Source organism: Volvox carteri, assembly GCF_000143455.1.
Source record: "Volvox carteri f. nagariensis unplaced genomic scaffold VOLCAscaffold_21, whole genome shotgun sequence".
In the NCBI taxonomy this organism is placed as follows: Eukaryota; Viridiplantae; Chlorophyta; class Chlorophyceae; order Chlamydomonadales; family Volvocaceae; genus Volvox; species Volvox carteri.
Window position 1 is genome coordinate 32,258 of NW_003307564.1, and position 15,480 is coordinate 47,737.

A 15,480-nucleotide genomic window follows, 5' to 3' on the forward strand; every position below is an offset into this window, starting at 1 on the left:
GGAAGTTCTTCTCCTACCAAAGCTCAGACTTGGTCACTTTGTCGTGCAGGATGGGTCATGCAGGCTCAGATGGAAGCCCGCACCTTTGGAGAACCCTTCAAGTAGGTCGCTCCTCGTAAGGTTAATAAAAGAAGATTGCACGAAGACATGTTGGAGAATGACCGACGCTCAGATACTAGCAGCGGAATGTGAGAGCAGCAATCGGACCCTAGGGGTCCGCGGCGCTTTGCTGATTTTTAACAAGACATCGCCTGTCGGTTCGATCATGCCGGAACATTCGTGACAGGTTTGGCAACGACATCAGGTTCAGCCGGAGGCTTCCGTCCTACACGACAGGTAACATAACTGGGCGCCAAAATAAGGGGCCTGATTCCAAACTGTAGGAGCTCATGGCTATACACTATACTCGCGACAGACATGTGCGGCGGAGAAGGAGTACTCAAACATCCGTGCGATGTCCAACCGCTGTCGTGCAAAACTCCCACCGTTGCTCCCGTTCCTCAATCCGCCCCCGCCGCCTCCCCAGATCTACAGCTCCGGAGCCTAGCCTACCTCGACCCCGCGGCCGCGGCCACGCAAACCGCCTTGCGCAATCCCCAAAACGCGCCTGTCGTACGCACACGCATCGTCCGCCACGGATCCCTCGACGGCACTGCCTTCCTCGCCGCCGCCACATCCGCGGCAACACTGCCGCCACCACCGCCGCTACCGCCACCGCTGCAAACAAACACACATCGACAGCACCGCCACCGGCGGCACTCCTTCCATGCCAACAGCCAGAATGTACCCCCCCAAACAGCGTCGATGGCCTCACCCGCACTCATACAAACAGCTGCCGAGTTTGACAAGGAGCAGCAGCCGATGGCGCCTATAGCGCCGAAGGCCCCGCCGCCGATGGGCGCCACCGTCACTAGGGCGCCGGTGGTTTCATCGCAGGGAGGCCGCGTTACCAAAGCCACCGGCCTGGTGCTTCGGGAGTGGGGTGCGCTGTATCCTCAGGCCTGGGCGCCTGCCGGCGGGGCCGCTCCGCCCTCGCTCCGGACCCTGACGGGCTCATTGCTGCCGCCGGCATCGGCGCTTGAGTCGGTGGCGGTGGTAGAGCGGCAGGATCAGGCGGACTTGCGGCGTGCGGCGGCCTCGACCGTGCATCAGGTGGGGGAGCCCTCTCACAGCTGTGCGAGCCGTGCTGGTAGGAGATATAGCGCAGGGACTCCACCGCAGCATGTTTTTTATTTTTTTATTACTAGGGTTTAATTATCATAATGAAAATAATAAAAAGGGTTTAATTATCATAATAATTAGGGTTTAATTATTATTAAACTCTTAAGCTTAATAACAATAATTAAGCGTTAAAATTTGAATAGTAAATCGTGTAGAGGAATTGTTAGGAGGAAGTCTTACCAGGGAAATACCGGACGTCTGACTCCTCTCTACCTTTCATACCCACCAGGGCGTGTGGGCCGAAAGCCACCGGGTTTGAATTGGACCAGTACTTGCAATCTGCACTTGGATTCACGTTACGTCCGCGTTGCGTTCGTGTCCATGTTGTTCACCCGTGTGGCTGGTGGTCCATGTGGGTTCGCCGCCTCGGCGGCTGCTTCGCCGGCCATTCGCTGTCCCTCTTCCTTGCCCTGCTTTTCCCTGCCACCACTGCCGCCGCCACCATCGCCGCCGCCACAGCGGCAACAGGAGCAACGGCAGCCGCGTCCAGGGCGCCGCCAGGCCAAGGGTCACCCCCAAGGCTGTCGATGTCCAGCATGCACCTCCCTCGTCGCGATGTTCTACTCCTCCGGCTCGGAGGCCTCCGAAGACGACACGCCGGGGCCCGGGCAGTACGAAGTGGCGACGGTGGGCGCTGTGGGCCGCACTGGACCGGCCTTCACCATCGGCGGCCGTACGGCACCGCCGCCATCTGCGGCGTTGGTGAATCCGGAGGCTGCCAAGGTGCCGGGTGCGTGCGTGAGGCTGGTTCGGTTGGGAGAGGGGGGCCCGCGGCTGGGTGCTGTATGGCCGCTCCGGAACCGCCGCTACGGAGCCATGGCCCCGAAACCACGTTGTACTCGTATATATTGTTATGGCTCCTGCACCATTTCGGTCTGAAATTGAATCATTTCCGCATCGTCCGTGAAGCCCGTTTGTTGCTTGCTTGGCGGCAACATCAGTTGCGAGAGCTATAAGCGCTACAAGTGCAGCATGCGAAATTTTAGCCTAGGCGCCTACCTATGCACTCAGCCATGCACATGCACAGGTACATGTACATGCACCTCCGCATGCCCCTGGCCCAGCTGCTGATGCTGATGCTGATTTTTGGTAACCCCCATACATACATACATACATACATACATACATACATACATACCGGCAGGTCCTGGCGCCTACAACGTTTCCCGCCCCGTGGCGGACGGCCCCGCCTTCACCATCAAGGGCCGGCCCCGGGAGCCCCATCAGAGCACCCAGCACGAGGACGTGCCCGGTCCCGGCGAGTACTACGACCCCACCAAGACGAGCATGTGGGTGAAGTGCTGTAGACACTTAAGACCCTGCGGTGCTACTAACTAAGCACCGTGTAGGGAACGCCAGCGTGGAAGAGGGAAAACATGGGTGCAACTTAGCAGCAGCTTCCCTGCGCGTCTAATCCCTGCGCGTTTAATCCCTGCGTTCTGGCTGCCTTTTCTCACTACCTTTCCTTACTGCCGTACATGCCGTGCACGCAGCCGCGAGGGGCCGGCCTTCACTCTTGCCGGCAAGGCCAAGCGCAAGTTCGATACGGACGCACCGGGACCCGGGGCGTACTTGGTGGTGGGATCCAGCAGGGGAGGTGAGGAGGAAGGGGGGGGAGAAGGGGGGGGAGGAAGAAGGGGGAGGTGAGAGCGGAAGGAGAAAGAGGAGGAAGGGTGGTAAGACGAACCACTGGTGAGTGAAGCAGATATACCAGAGATGGATGCTTCACGGACATAGTCCAGGGGGGGAAGGAGACAAACGCTGCATCAGGAATATATTTATTACTGACCAGTGATGTCTTGGATGGTGAGCTTGGCGGCGACGTGGCCAGCTAGGTTGGGAAACGAGTTGCTGTGGGGAGGAAGGGGGAGGAGGAAGGGGAGGAGGAAGGGGAGGAGGAGGTGGAGGGGGAGTACGGCTTAAAAGGGGGTGAATGGAAGCGGGTGCGTGCAGAAAAGCTTGCATTTGGTCTTGATGGTGCTTGCGCTCACGACACTGAAACCCACAGCAGCCGATCCTGAACCTCAAGTTCTGTTTCCCCGTTCCTTCCCTTTCCGTACATTATATTATGTTAACCGAAGGGGAAGGCCTTCCCTTTGGGAGCGCAAACGGCCTCCCCCCGCTCCCCCCTTCGCCGCAGCAGTCTTTCCTTGGCATCGCCTTCACTCGCTCGTGGTTCGTCCCCCCCCCTCGCCGCTCAGGTCCCGCCGTCACCATCGCCGGCCGGCCCCGGGCCCGGGCTCCGGAACCCACTCCGGGCCCTCAGGACTACCAGCAGGGGCGCGCCACGTCACCTGGGCGGGATGGGCCCGCCTACACTATAGCCGGCAGGTGTGCGCGCGCGTTGATCAGTCTGCCTAAGAAATCGGTCCAGGACCGCGAGACCCATGGGTCATCTAGGCAATGCGTGCGCAGCTTTGTAGCTTTCCTCCTAGCTCAGCTGTCGTTTCCGATGCGATGGCGCGATGGCACATGACTTTCTCCGGATGATGCTTTTTGATATCTATCTATCTATCTATCTATCTATCTATCTATCTATCTATCTATCTATCTATCTATCTATCTATATAACGATAACAATGGTTTCTAATTCCACATTTTTTGTTGTGGTTGTTATTTTTTACAAGTGTAACTAGGAGCTTATTGGTGAAAGCTATTGCTCTGTGTTCATTTTACCGATTCGACCCATATGACCCACCACGGGTCGGTCCCTCTGGACAGGCTGGACGCTAAGTGTGATACCAATGTCCCGGCGCCTGGAGAGTACGACCTGCCGGTCGCTTGGCGGACAGGTGAGCTGTCCCGACCCCCCGCCGTTGTGAGACTGCATGTGCCCCGTTGTGAGACCATATACAGCGGTCACCTCTTCTTCAGCCCTTCTCCCCGGACATTCCCCCACCGCTATACCCTGATCCCTTCACAACCGCATACACACACTCGTATACACGTTACACCCTTCTAGCTAGAACAGCACTTTTTAGGACACTAGCCGGCCAGCTGGCCACCGAAAAGAGCTGGCCACCCTCTCCAGGTACTGACTCAGCGCGGTGCATTAAAGCGGCGCGGTCTTTACAAGCAGCCTTCTTCCCCCGGGGGGAAACCCCCCGCCCCCCAAAACACACCTACCCTTGTCTGTCCAGGCCCTGCTGTTTCATTCGCCGGCAAGCCCGTCCCCAAGCCCGACCCGGAAACCTCACCGGGGCCCGGGGAGTACCACATGCCGCACTGCCCTGGGGAAGGGCTTCCCGCCTTCACCTTTGGTGGCCGACCGCCTGAGACCGACCCCGAGGACCTGCCTGGGCCTGGAGCCTACTACAGGTGTGGCCGCGAATGGCTGGCGCATATCATGTCTTTTGATGAGGGAGGCGGAGTTTCATGTTCGGCAGTCGCATGTGCTAAAGCTGTACTAGATGGCTATGTGCGGCAGTGGCCTGTGTTTGTGGAATGGAGTGGAGGACGTGTTGGTGGAGGCGGAGCTCCTGGCCTTCTCGTGCTAGTGGTGGCGTCGCCGTCGCTGATGCCAGCCACGGGGTGGCTTTATGCAGTGAAATGGAGGCTGCATCCAGTGGGGGTTTCTAGGTGACCCCGGGATGTAGCCCTGTGCGCGCGTGTGTGTGTCTGTGTGTGTGTGTCTGTGTGTGTCTGTGTGTGTCTGTGTGTGTGTGTGTCTGTGTGTCTGTGTGTGTTAGAGAGAGAGGGAGGGAGAGGGTGTGTGTGTGCGCGTCTTTGTGAGAACGTGTGCACGTGGGTGGGGACTTAGGGTTTACATCGACAAGTCATAGAGACAACTGCCGACCTCCCAACTTCTACACGAGGGTCCCCGTGCTTGTATTTGTGTGTGTATGTGCATCTGTGCGTGAGGGAGAGAGAGTGTGTGTGTATATGTATGCGCGTGCTACAAGCTATGCATTGGGTGTACCATTATGATACCTTCGATCTGTGGCTTCCTTTAATATTGAAGAGTTGAGAGTAATTGGTATTGTGGCGCACGCGGCATCCACGACCTGCCACGACCTGCCACGACCTGCCACGGCCTGCCACGACCTGCCACGACCTTCCGTGACCTTCCGTGACCTTCCGTGACCTTCCACCAGTTCTTCCTCCCTCCCTCCTTTCTCCCCTTCCCACCACCATCCCCGTCCCTTACATTAATACCAACACCCACATCAACACCCACATCAACACCCACATCAACACCCACATCAACACCCACATCAACACCCACATCAACACCCACATCAACACCCACATCAACACCCACATCAACACCCACATCAACACCCACATCAACACCCACATCAACACCCACATCAACACCCACATCGCGCTCATCCAGGCCGGTCGCCAAGGAGGGCCCCTCCTTCACCATCGCCGGCCGCCCCGCCAGCCCTGGCCCCGCCAACCGCGACGCCGAGCATCTGCCCGGCCCCGGCGCCTACGACCCACAGCCCGGTGCAGCTGCCGGCCCCGCCTCGCCCCCCGGCCCGGCCTTCACCTTCGGCGCCCGGCCTCGAGAGCGGTCCCCTCCACCTAGCCCCGGACCTGGAACCTACCACCCGGAGGAGGGCAGGGCGGCTGGGGAGGCTGGTGGTGGCGGGGGGCCCGCATACACACTGCTAGGCCGGCCCGTGGCCCGAGGTTGGGTTGGGTTGGGAGGGGCGGTGAGACTGGGGGAGAAGTTTTGGAGGGTGGTTTCGGAGGGCGGGCGAGTGCCCGCCCAACCCATCCCCGTTCCCATCCTCATATTAGCTATCAGGCGGCAGTTGTCCACCCAGTTGTCCTCCATCTGGTTCACCCTCCGCCATTTGCATGAAGCGGCCCAGAAGCCTCCCACTCTGTAACATTACGCTACATTACATTACATGATGTACTAGTATCTTAGTAGCATTTACCCCCATGCTGTGTTTTCAGATCCGCCTGACTCGCCGGGGCCCGGCGCCTACAGCCCCACTGACCCGGCCCTGAGCCCCGGTCCCGCCTTCACCATGGCTGGCCGCGTCGTGGAACCTGACCCACGGGTCGATCTTCCCGCACCTGGGGAGTACGATAGTGGCGTAGTGACGCAACCGGGCGGGCCGTCGTACACCATGCGGGGGCGGCCGGTGGAGGCGAAGCGACCGGACTCGCCAGGTAAGGTGACGGTGTGTGTGTTGCCGGGTGTTGTGAGAGGTGGTCGGAAGGTGGTTGTGTTTTTATGACCCTCTCTCCCTTTCTCCCTCTCCATCTCGTTGTCATGTAGCTCCTCCTCTTCCCCCCCCATCTCGCTACCCTCCCTTCCCCCCTTTCCCTACAGGCCCGGGGGAGTACAGCTCCCCCGCGCCACGTCGTGGTCCCGCATTCACCATGGCCTCTCGCCCCGCCTCGCCCGACGCCCAAGACCCGGACACTGGCCACCAAGTGCCCGGGCCCGGTGCCTACGACACGATGACGCCGCAATCGCCCTCCGGTCCCGCATACACCATGCGCGGCAAGCCGGGGGAGCGCTCACCACCGCCCTCCCCGGGGCCTGGTAAGCCAGCCAGCAACATGCAGCGGTGTGGGATGGTGTGTGTGTGTGTGGGGGGGGGTGTTGGCGGCCGGTAAGCGGGACTTGACTTGGAAAGATGAGCGCGATGTTGAAGAGAGAATGTTGAAGAGTGGATGTCGTGGAGAGAATGTTGTGTTGTGGAGAAAATAGTGTAGGGAGTATGGTTAAGGAATGTTTTTTTGAAGGCGAAGGACGACAGAGAGAGAGAGAAAGAGAGGGTCGGGGGGTTTTTGGGGGCCTCGGTGAAAAGCTTCAGGACTTCGAGCTGGGGGTCCGTCGCGAACCTCGTGAAAAGAGGTATCGTCGTCGTCATCGTCGTGCGGTCGCGCTGTCCTGCTGTCGTGCTAGAGCTGCCGTCGACTAGTGTGCCGTTACCTCTGCCCGCCGCCGCCGCTGCTGCTGTTGCTGCCGCTGCTGGCATCGCGTCGTCAGGTGACTACCCCCGGCACCCAGGTCCCCGCGGGCCCGCCTTCTCCATCCGGGGAAGGGCCGCGGATCCGGAGCCGCAGCTGACCTTCGTGGGTCCAGGTGAGTGCTTGGGTGGTGTGTCATCGTGTGTCTTAAAGGGGAGAGAGAGAGAGTGTCATCGTGTGTGTGTGTGTGTGTGTTTGCGCTTTGTGTTCTGAGAGTGCTTGTGTTTTTTTGGTCGGTGTGTTCTGCAAAGGGATTGTGTCGTACGCGAGATTACAATCTCATTTTGAGTAAATGTGTTGATGTAGGCTAGATGTACGACGTTTTGTGTGTGTGTGTGCATGTGCTTTATGTGTTGTTATGGTTGGTTTTCTTTTGGTTTTTTTAAGGTAAGGCGATGTAGAGACATGTGTGTATAGGTGTGTATGTGGCGCAAAGCCAAGAAGGAACCGGACCTCCATCTATCTACCTACCTACCTACCTACCTACCTATCTATCTATCTATTTTTCTATCTATCTATCTATCTATCTATCTATCTATCTATCTATCTATCTATCTATCTATCTATCTATCTATCTATCTGCCGCGCCCACCTCCGCCTCCCGCCCACCTCCGCCTCCCGCCCACCCCCACCTCCCCCCCCCCAGGCGCCTACAACCCGGACAACCCCGGGCTGCCCGGAGCCCCCGCCTTCACTTTGCGGGCCCGACCTAGGGAGCGGGAAACACCGTCACCATCTCCAGGTGACTATATGTATGTTCTTATCGTTGTTGCTGTTGTCAGTACAGCGGGCTACGCGTCACTGACCGTGGCCCATGACTTGTGCTTATTTATTTAAAAATTACGCGTCGTGTCGTGTACGGCCGGCCGTACAGGTCCGGGCGAGTACGACGCCTCTGCTGGCGGCGGTGACGTGGATCGCGGCCCTGCCTGGACCATGGGTGCTCGTCCCGTTGCCCCTCAAGTCCCCGACGTCCCCCCCCCGGGCGCCTATGAGCTGCCCGCGTCCCCCCGCGGCCCGGCATACACAATGAGAGCTCGGGCTGCTGCGGAGCCGCTGTCCCGGGAGGTCGGTAGGGGGATCTCGTTTGCCCGTCACCACTGTCGGAAAGTGACCGACACACTCGCATACACATAGTACCAGTGTGAATGGTGACAGCAGTGATAGGATAATGGGACGCGAAGGGGAAGGGGGGGTCCGTGGCGCTTTGCTGGTCCGGTCACATTCCAACAACCACCACACGCAAATACACACAGAACCCGACCCGCTACCCACCTCTCCCACGCCTCTTCCCCACCTGCCTTTCCCCCCGGTGCAAACTCTCTCGCTGCCGCCATTCGCCCTTTGGACGTCTCCATTCGCCCCTTCTTTTGCGAAAGGGTTGCGATCCCCTGATATACTTTTACACCAGCCTGGCTCAGTTACACACACAACACACAACACACACCAACCCCCCCGCCGTTACCCCCACGCTGCGTTACCGTACCCCCCCACACACACACAGCCCTCAGGCCCCGGGCCCGGCATGTACTCCCTCCCCAGCTCCCCCCGGGGTCCGGCATACACATTCCGTACCCGGCCTCCCGCCCCCTCGGCGGCGGCGGTTGACGGCCCCGGCCCCGCGGACTACCAGCAGCTGTCTGGAGGGCCTAGCGGCCCCGCCTTCACCATCCAGGGCAGGTGGGGCGGGGTTGGGGTGGGGGTGGGTGGTAGTGGGTGGGGGTGGTAGTGGGGGGATGGTGCCTTGAGTGAACTGAGCCGCGAGGCGGAATTGCTCGACAAACCGTTTGTACCCCTGTGTGTGTGTGTGTGTGTTTGGGGGGGAAAGGGAGGGGAGGCCCGTGCATGCGCGTGCGTGTGTGTTTGCTTCCGTGGTGTGTGCTTCCAATCCATCGGGGTAAGAATCATAGACCAAGTGCGAGGTAGTGTGTTGAAAACCGTCGCAGTGCACACCTCCACATCGCCTCCACACTCCGGTACCCGGTGTGTGTGATGCTGTTGGACCTCAACAGTTTAGATTGTTCGTTGCTTTGCAATATCCTCTCAAGTTTTTGCCGTACTTTTGCATCACAATAGTCAGCAGCAATATCAGCATGGTTCCTCTAAACCCTCCATCAACACACACACACACACTCATACACGCGCGCGCAAAAAAAACAACCGTTCCGCCAACAGGCACGCCAAGGGCGGTTCCCCCGCCGACCCGAGCATTCCCGGGCCCGGTATGTACGGCAATCCAGATCCGGAACCCCTGGGCCGCACCGGTCCCGCATACACCTTCCGTACGCGAACCCCATCCCGGAACCCGGCCGAAGGCGTGCCTGGACCCGGGGAGTACGGCAATCCAGATGGGTCTCCCACCGGGCCCGCATACACAATGGCGGGCCGACACGCTTCCCCCACTGGAGGCGGGGAGAGTCCCGGTCCTGGGGCTTACTCCCCCAGCGGCAACCCCGACGGCCCGGCGTTTACCATCGCGCCGCAAGTACGACAACCGGAACAGGAGCCGACGCCGGCGCCGGGCGACTACGGCGCTGCTGACGGGTACGGCTAATGTTTTACATGGCATGGGGATGTCCGTACGACATCATCTGGAGGTTTTCCTTGTTGCGCGTGAACGGGTCTATAGTAGTTTAGGGGGCTATGCATGGCCCCATGAGCCCATGGGACGTTTGGTTGGGTGTGAAGAGGTTTGGGGTTCTTATAGGGGTGTGGTGGCGGGTGGAGGGGTGGTTGTGGTGCGAATGATTGACTTCCCTCGCCCCTTACCCCCCCCCGCACATCTGCCATCCATTTTGGCTTTTTTCCCCGCTCCCCTCTCCCCGGGGCGCCCTTCCCCGCCTCTCCTATCTTTGGGAGGCCCGCCTGCCTAAAATCTCTACAACATCTTTTTAAATCTCTTTTTAAATCTCTTCTTAAATCTCTTCTTAAATCTCTTCTTCAACCTCTTACCACTTCCGTAACCCCCATTCGACCCGTTTCACACACCCCCACCCATTCTTTCGGTGCAGTGGCCCCTCCGGCCCCGCCTGGTCGATATCTCAGCGCCTGGCGGAGCCTTCTGGTCTAGAGGGTCCCGGTCCTGGAGAGTACTACAGCTCGCCCGCCGCCGGTGGCCCTGCCTACTCCATGGGAGCGAAGCCCAGGAGCAGGTGGGCTGGGGTTGGATGGGGATGAATGTGTGTGGGGGGGAAAGGGAATACTGGGGGGCTTCTACTCCGTTTTTTAGGTGGTTCACAGTACTAGCAGAAGACGTGCTGAATTAGAGAAAATATCTTCTAGAAGCAGTGCTTGTTCGTTGTGCGGTTGCCGTACTGCTCGCGCGAAACGGCTTTCTTGTGGCAGTGTTCCTAGGGCTGTTTCGTTTGGGTAAGTTGTACCTGTTATTGTTCCATCTTTCGTGAGAAGCTTATAGCGACTCCTTTTTGGAAGCTAAGACGCCGGCCGGAAGGTGCTTGTGCGGAGAAAAGTGGGATTGCAGATCCCGCTTGGAACAATATATCCAAAAGATACAAGGAAGGAAAGCGGAATGGTTGAAAGTTGTGCTGGTGACAGCATGTAAAGTTCAGCTGGTTGAGGAAAAAGAAAGGACGGGACGAATGGAAGTTTCATAGCTTCATAGCTTAGATAATCAGCAACCATCGCGCGAAATCCACACATGATGAAAAGAAGTTTCATCCTAGTTCCATCCCATCACTTTCACACATGTTGCTGCTGGCAAGTACGGCCGGTAGCATCTTGTTTCGTCACTTTGCATGATGCATAATTGGGTGATTGCCTGTCGAGTTGTAGTCTTCGTCAAGTTGTGAAAAGCGACGTAGCTGTGCGGCCCAAAAAACGGGGTCGGTTTTAGCGGGAAAACAAAGCAAGACGGATTATTCGCGTGGTAAGATTGTGAAAGATGTATTATATGAACATTGAAGCCAGAAGCACAGCAGCAGGTTGAGCCTTGTTAAAACCAACAAAGCGCCGGACCCCAGCCGGGTCCTATTTCTGTGGCTACCATTCCCTGGTATATGAGTGTCAATCATTTCCAACAAGCCTTACCGGCGGGCGCGGTTTTCGGCGTAACCAGAGTGAAAAAGAGTAAACAACTCCCTAACCGCAAAAATGACTATCGCATGTTAACCAGATTGAACTTGCTGCAGTATTAAAAATTTTCAACCCGGCTATATGTGTTGCAGTGTAAACAGGGAAATCTCTGCAAAGTCCATAAGCTTGCCTGCGCGTCCGCGAATCAACGGACACATTTCGTCCAATATCCAATTTTAAACGCCACGACTTTGCTAGAACTTACTAAAAAGCCCCAAAAGAAATATCGTAGTCCAGAGAACGACTTATGTTGGCGGTTGTTCGTGAACGATGTGCGATTGGTACGGTGCAGCATGGAGCCGCCCATGCCGGAAGCAGCTGCAAAACTCGCTTTTTTCCGCTCATTTTGACAACCAAAAATGTTGATCATAAACATGTCATTTCCTGAATTGCTATTCGACGACGATGGCGCAGCACTCTGCGACTTATCAATTTCAGAAGATGACTGGCAGGTGGTTTTACGCGGTTTACAAGGCGACCAAGAGACGCCCGAGATGCCTCATGATGAGCGCAGCCTCGTCCGATTCCTTACCTTCAAACAATTCCAAATGTGAGTCCAGATCCCCTACCATAACAACAATACATCGGCGAAGGTGTAAATCCTAAAAATGTACTCGCCCTCTCTCTCAACCTCTCTGCCCCGGTACTCGGAAAAGCGAGCAAGCCGAAATATCTCTCTCTATATATACAGCCTCCCTCGCTCAGCCTTAGGAGTCGTCCATATCGCCAACGTGTGCCAGTGCAGGAAAGAACAAATCAGCTTCTCCTTAGCCCTTCTAGTTTGCATAACGCAGCATCGCATCACTACTGCAAACTTCCTTTCCTTCATAAACCTGGGGTTTACCTGGAGAATTCCCAAGTCGTGCCGGCGTTCATCATGACCTGGACCCGACTTATCGTCGTAGGCAGAGAGCGTGCGCGGGGCCCTACGCACCGATCAGAACAGAAACGCCCTTTTTGCCCCAAGGCCCCTTCCTCCTCATTCAGCAGCAACACCGACACTACCGACACTACTACTAGGGATGATGGGCTGCGAGTTGTATGTAGCCCATGACTGGTCGGCAGCCATACCCGGTACCGTGGATTTCACTACCGAGTAGATCTAGAGCGCATCAAAGACAGCAGTAGTAGTGAGGTCGTCACTGTCTACAGCCCGCTGGGTCAGGAGGCGGGTAGGGTAGGGTAGGACTTCATTCTCGTTCGCGTTCACCAGTCACGTTCGCGGCTGACAGGCGGCCACAAAACTCAGTCATTCATTCCAAACTTCGATAATTACAGGCGCGCTCTTGCCTTTCCCCACTTCCCCACACCTGTACGTATGTATGTATGTATGTATGTATGTATGTATGTATGTATGTATGTATGTATATGTCTTTAGGTATTTCTTCATGCCTTCGCTTTTTGTGTGTGTACATGTTATGTACGGCATGTACGATGTCATGCAGGCGGCGCAGGAAGCGCAGCCAACTGCCTCCGGAGCCGGGGCAGTACTGGAGCCCCCTCTCCCCCGCCGGACCGGCCTGGAGCTTTGGGGAGAAACCGCAGGGCCCTATGCCGTACAAACCGGATGCGGGACCAGGTGCGATAGAAGGCGTGCCCCACCAGATATAAGTGTGTTTTACGTGTTTGTAAGAATAGTAGAAGGGAAACTCCTGAATCCCACTCCTGAGGGGCCCCCCCTTTTTACACCCCCCCTACACACGCACACACACATCCATGCACGCACGCACGTATCCCCCTTTCCCTATTCACCCCGCCCCTGCCACTCCCGCCGCCGCCGCCTTCCGTGTCCTCTCTCTCAACCCCCCTTAGGTGACTATAACGACCCCCGGGATATGGTGACGGGGCCCGCCTGGTCCCTGAGACCCCGGACTCCGTCGCCACCGCGGGACCACGTGCCGGGACCAGGAAGCTACAACGACTCAAAACCCTTCCCCAACCCCCTCGGCACGGTCGGTGGGCTGAGGAGGGGGGGGGAAATGGGGGGGGGTTCCGGGAGGGGAGGGGGAGGGAGAGGGGAGAATACCCGCCGGGGTAGAACACCCCACGCGGTTCACATCCTGCCCCCAAAACCATTTCTTCGCCATTAATTAGATTATTGTTGAAGTGATAATAAAAATGTAAAGTAAACTTATTTCTATCTCTCCATGATGGGTGTGTGTGTATGGGGGTGGTTGGTTGTGTGGTCGCCTATATTTACCCTCTGCTGCAAAGTGACGAGTGGATATTTTCCGTTTTGCTGTTTTGCGGCGCCCCCTCCCCTTCCCCCCATTTTACCGCTCAGGTGGTTTCCCAGCCCCGTGCCCACACGGAACTGGATCCGATGTACCTGACGGATATGGGTGGGCCTTATGACGACACGCTCCGGGCCCGCAAGTCCCCCTCCCGCCCCGGCAGGCGGGTCACCTTCCACCAGGATACCATGTTCAGGTGGGGGGGGAGGGAGAGGAGGAGGGAGGGAGGGGAGGAGGGGAGGGGAGGAGGGAGGGGAGGAGGGGAGGGGAGGAGGGAGGGGAGGTGGGAGGGGAGGTGGGAGGGGAGGTGGGAGGGGAGGTGGGAGGGAAGGGGAGGGAAAGGGGGAGGGAGGGGAGGAAAAGGACGCGAGGGCGGGGAGGTTGCTGGCACAAATGCCAAGTTGGGCTTGTTGGTGGAGGCGTAAGACTGATGGGGATCTGACAACACAACACATTGATACACCCGCAGACGGACAAACGCATACATAACCGCACCCTTATCCCTCTGCTCTTTTTCTTAATTCAGGGATTCCCTGGATCCCACACACGGCGGTCGTGTACGACTGGAGGAGTCGGCCGTATCTGGCCGGGGAGGCGCCGCTGTTCCCCCGCCCCGTGTCAAAACACACGCAGTACCACCACCTGTTCCAACCTTGGCTCCATCACCCCCCCGGGAATCCGGCGTCTCGTCCGGTACGACATTCCCTGGCTACAGCCCTAGGGCAGCGCAAGCGCAACGACCGGGACCTCCAGGAATCCCATCGCCCCGACACCAGCTGCTGCAGCAACGGCCGGTGGCGGCGGCGGCCGCGGCGGCTCGGCTGGTTGCACCAGCGGCAGCCGGTAGTGGAGGCGGCAATTCTCTGGATGCGGAAGTTGAGCGAGCGATGCGGCTGTATCGGAGGGTGGCACTGGAGCAACGGTATCTGGGTTCTGGCGGCGGCGGCGGCGGCGACGGCGACGGCGGCGGCGACGGCGGCGGCGGTGAGCAGAGTAGAAGCGGCGCCAGGGGACCTTCCCGGCAGTCATCACAGCAGCAAAAGCCACCCGCGGCGCCTCCGGCGCCGGCGCCGCAGCAGCGGCGGCAGGCGGGACGCGACAGCGCCATCCCGGCGGCGGCGGTGGTGGCGGCAGCGGTTAGGCCCCGGAGTGGGACTCCGGCAAACGGGGGACGACCTGCGACGGCAGCGGCCACTGCCGCAGGTTCTGCGGGGGCGGGTAGAGGCGGTAGAGCACCCGGCTCACTCCCCCCGCGGCCCGTCACGCACCCCCAGCAACAGAGTTACATGGCGGACCTCGCCACGCGGCAGGCAGCGGCATCAGAACAACAGCGACGAGGAGCTAGCAGCAGGTCGTCATCCGCCGTACCGCCACAGCTTCAGCAGCAGCCGGCGCCAGGACGGGGAGAAGCGTCAGTCTCAGGCGCCGCCACCACCGCTGCCGCCGCTGCCGCGCGCGCACAGCAGGCCGCTGGTCGTCAGGCGCTGTGGGCGGCGGCAGCGGAGGGCCGTACGGCACCGGGTCTGGGTGGCCCGCCGACGATGACGCAGGGCCCGTTAGGAGTGCCGGTGCCGCGAGCACGGCGGCGGCTGGAGATGCCTGGGGCCCCCTCCGGACTATCCCCGCGTGAAGCGGCTCTGGCTCGTGCTGCGGCGTACATGGCGGGCCGTGGCGCTTCGGGCCTGACTGGCGGCGCGGAGTGGGAAGGCCCGGCGGGGTCAAGTGCTGGTGGAGCCGCCGCCGCAGGAGCGGCCCGAGCTTCTTCGGTCGGGGTTCAAGCGGCGCCTGAGTACGCGCCCCACGCACCCAGGGTCATGAGTGCACCTGCGGGCGGTGTCGGCGGCGCAGCTGGAAGGACGGCTTCGCGGGGCAGAAGCATTAGTAGTGCTCGTTTTCGAGGGAAGTAGCAGCAGCAGGAGCGCCGGGAGGAGGCGTCGGCGCTGGGGGGGTTGGTGGAGCTGCTCGCGGCGCGAACGCGTCTGAGCCGTCTGGG

At 59.0% G+C, this 15,480-nt stretch overlaps 1 protein-coding gene across 1 annotated transcript; it reads left to right on the forward strand.

Annotated features, from left to right (window-relative positions):
* Nucleotides 1-526: 526 nt before the first annotated feature.
* On the forward strand, nucleotides 527-15,394 carry VOLCADRAFT_117713 (uncharacterized protein; the record flags this gene model as incomplete). The annotated part of the gene is made up of 22 exons (XM_002950874.1): nucleotides 527-1,152; nucleotides 1,801-1,951; nucleotides 2,366-2,510; nucleotides 2,715-2,818; nucleotides 3,423-3,552; nucleotides 3,943-4,013; nucleotides 4,362-4,539; nucleotides 5,558-5,859; nucleotides 6,133-6,351; nucleotides 6,515-6,730; nucleotides 7,181-7,276; nucleotides 7,808-7,903; nucleotides 8,036-8,229; nucleotides 8,666-8,841; nucleotides 9,337-9,383; nucleotides 9,570-9,705; nucleotides 10,173-10,313; nucleotides 12,699-12,832; nucleotides 13,066-13,205; nucleotides 13,538-13,683; nucleotides 14,014-14,623; nucleotides 14,762-15,394. Coding segments are annotated over 22 exons (4,689 nt in total), but the record flags the coding sequence as incomplete, so codon positions are not given.
* Nucleotides 15,395-15,480: the final 86 nt, after the last annotated feature.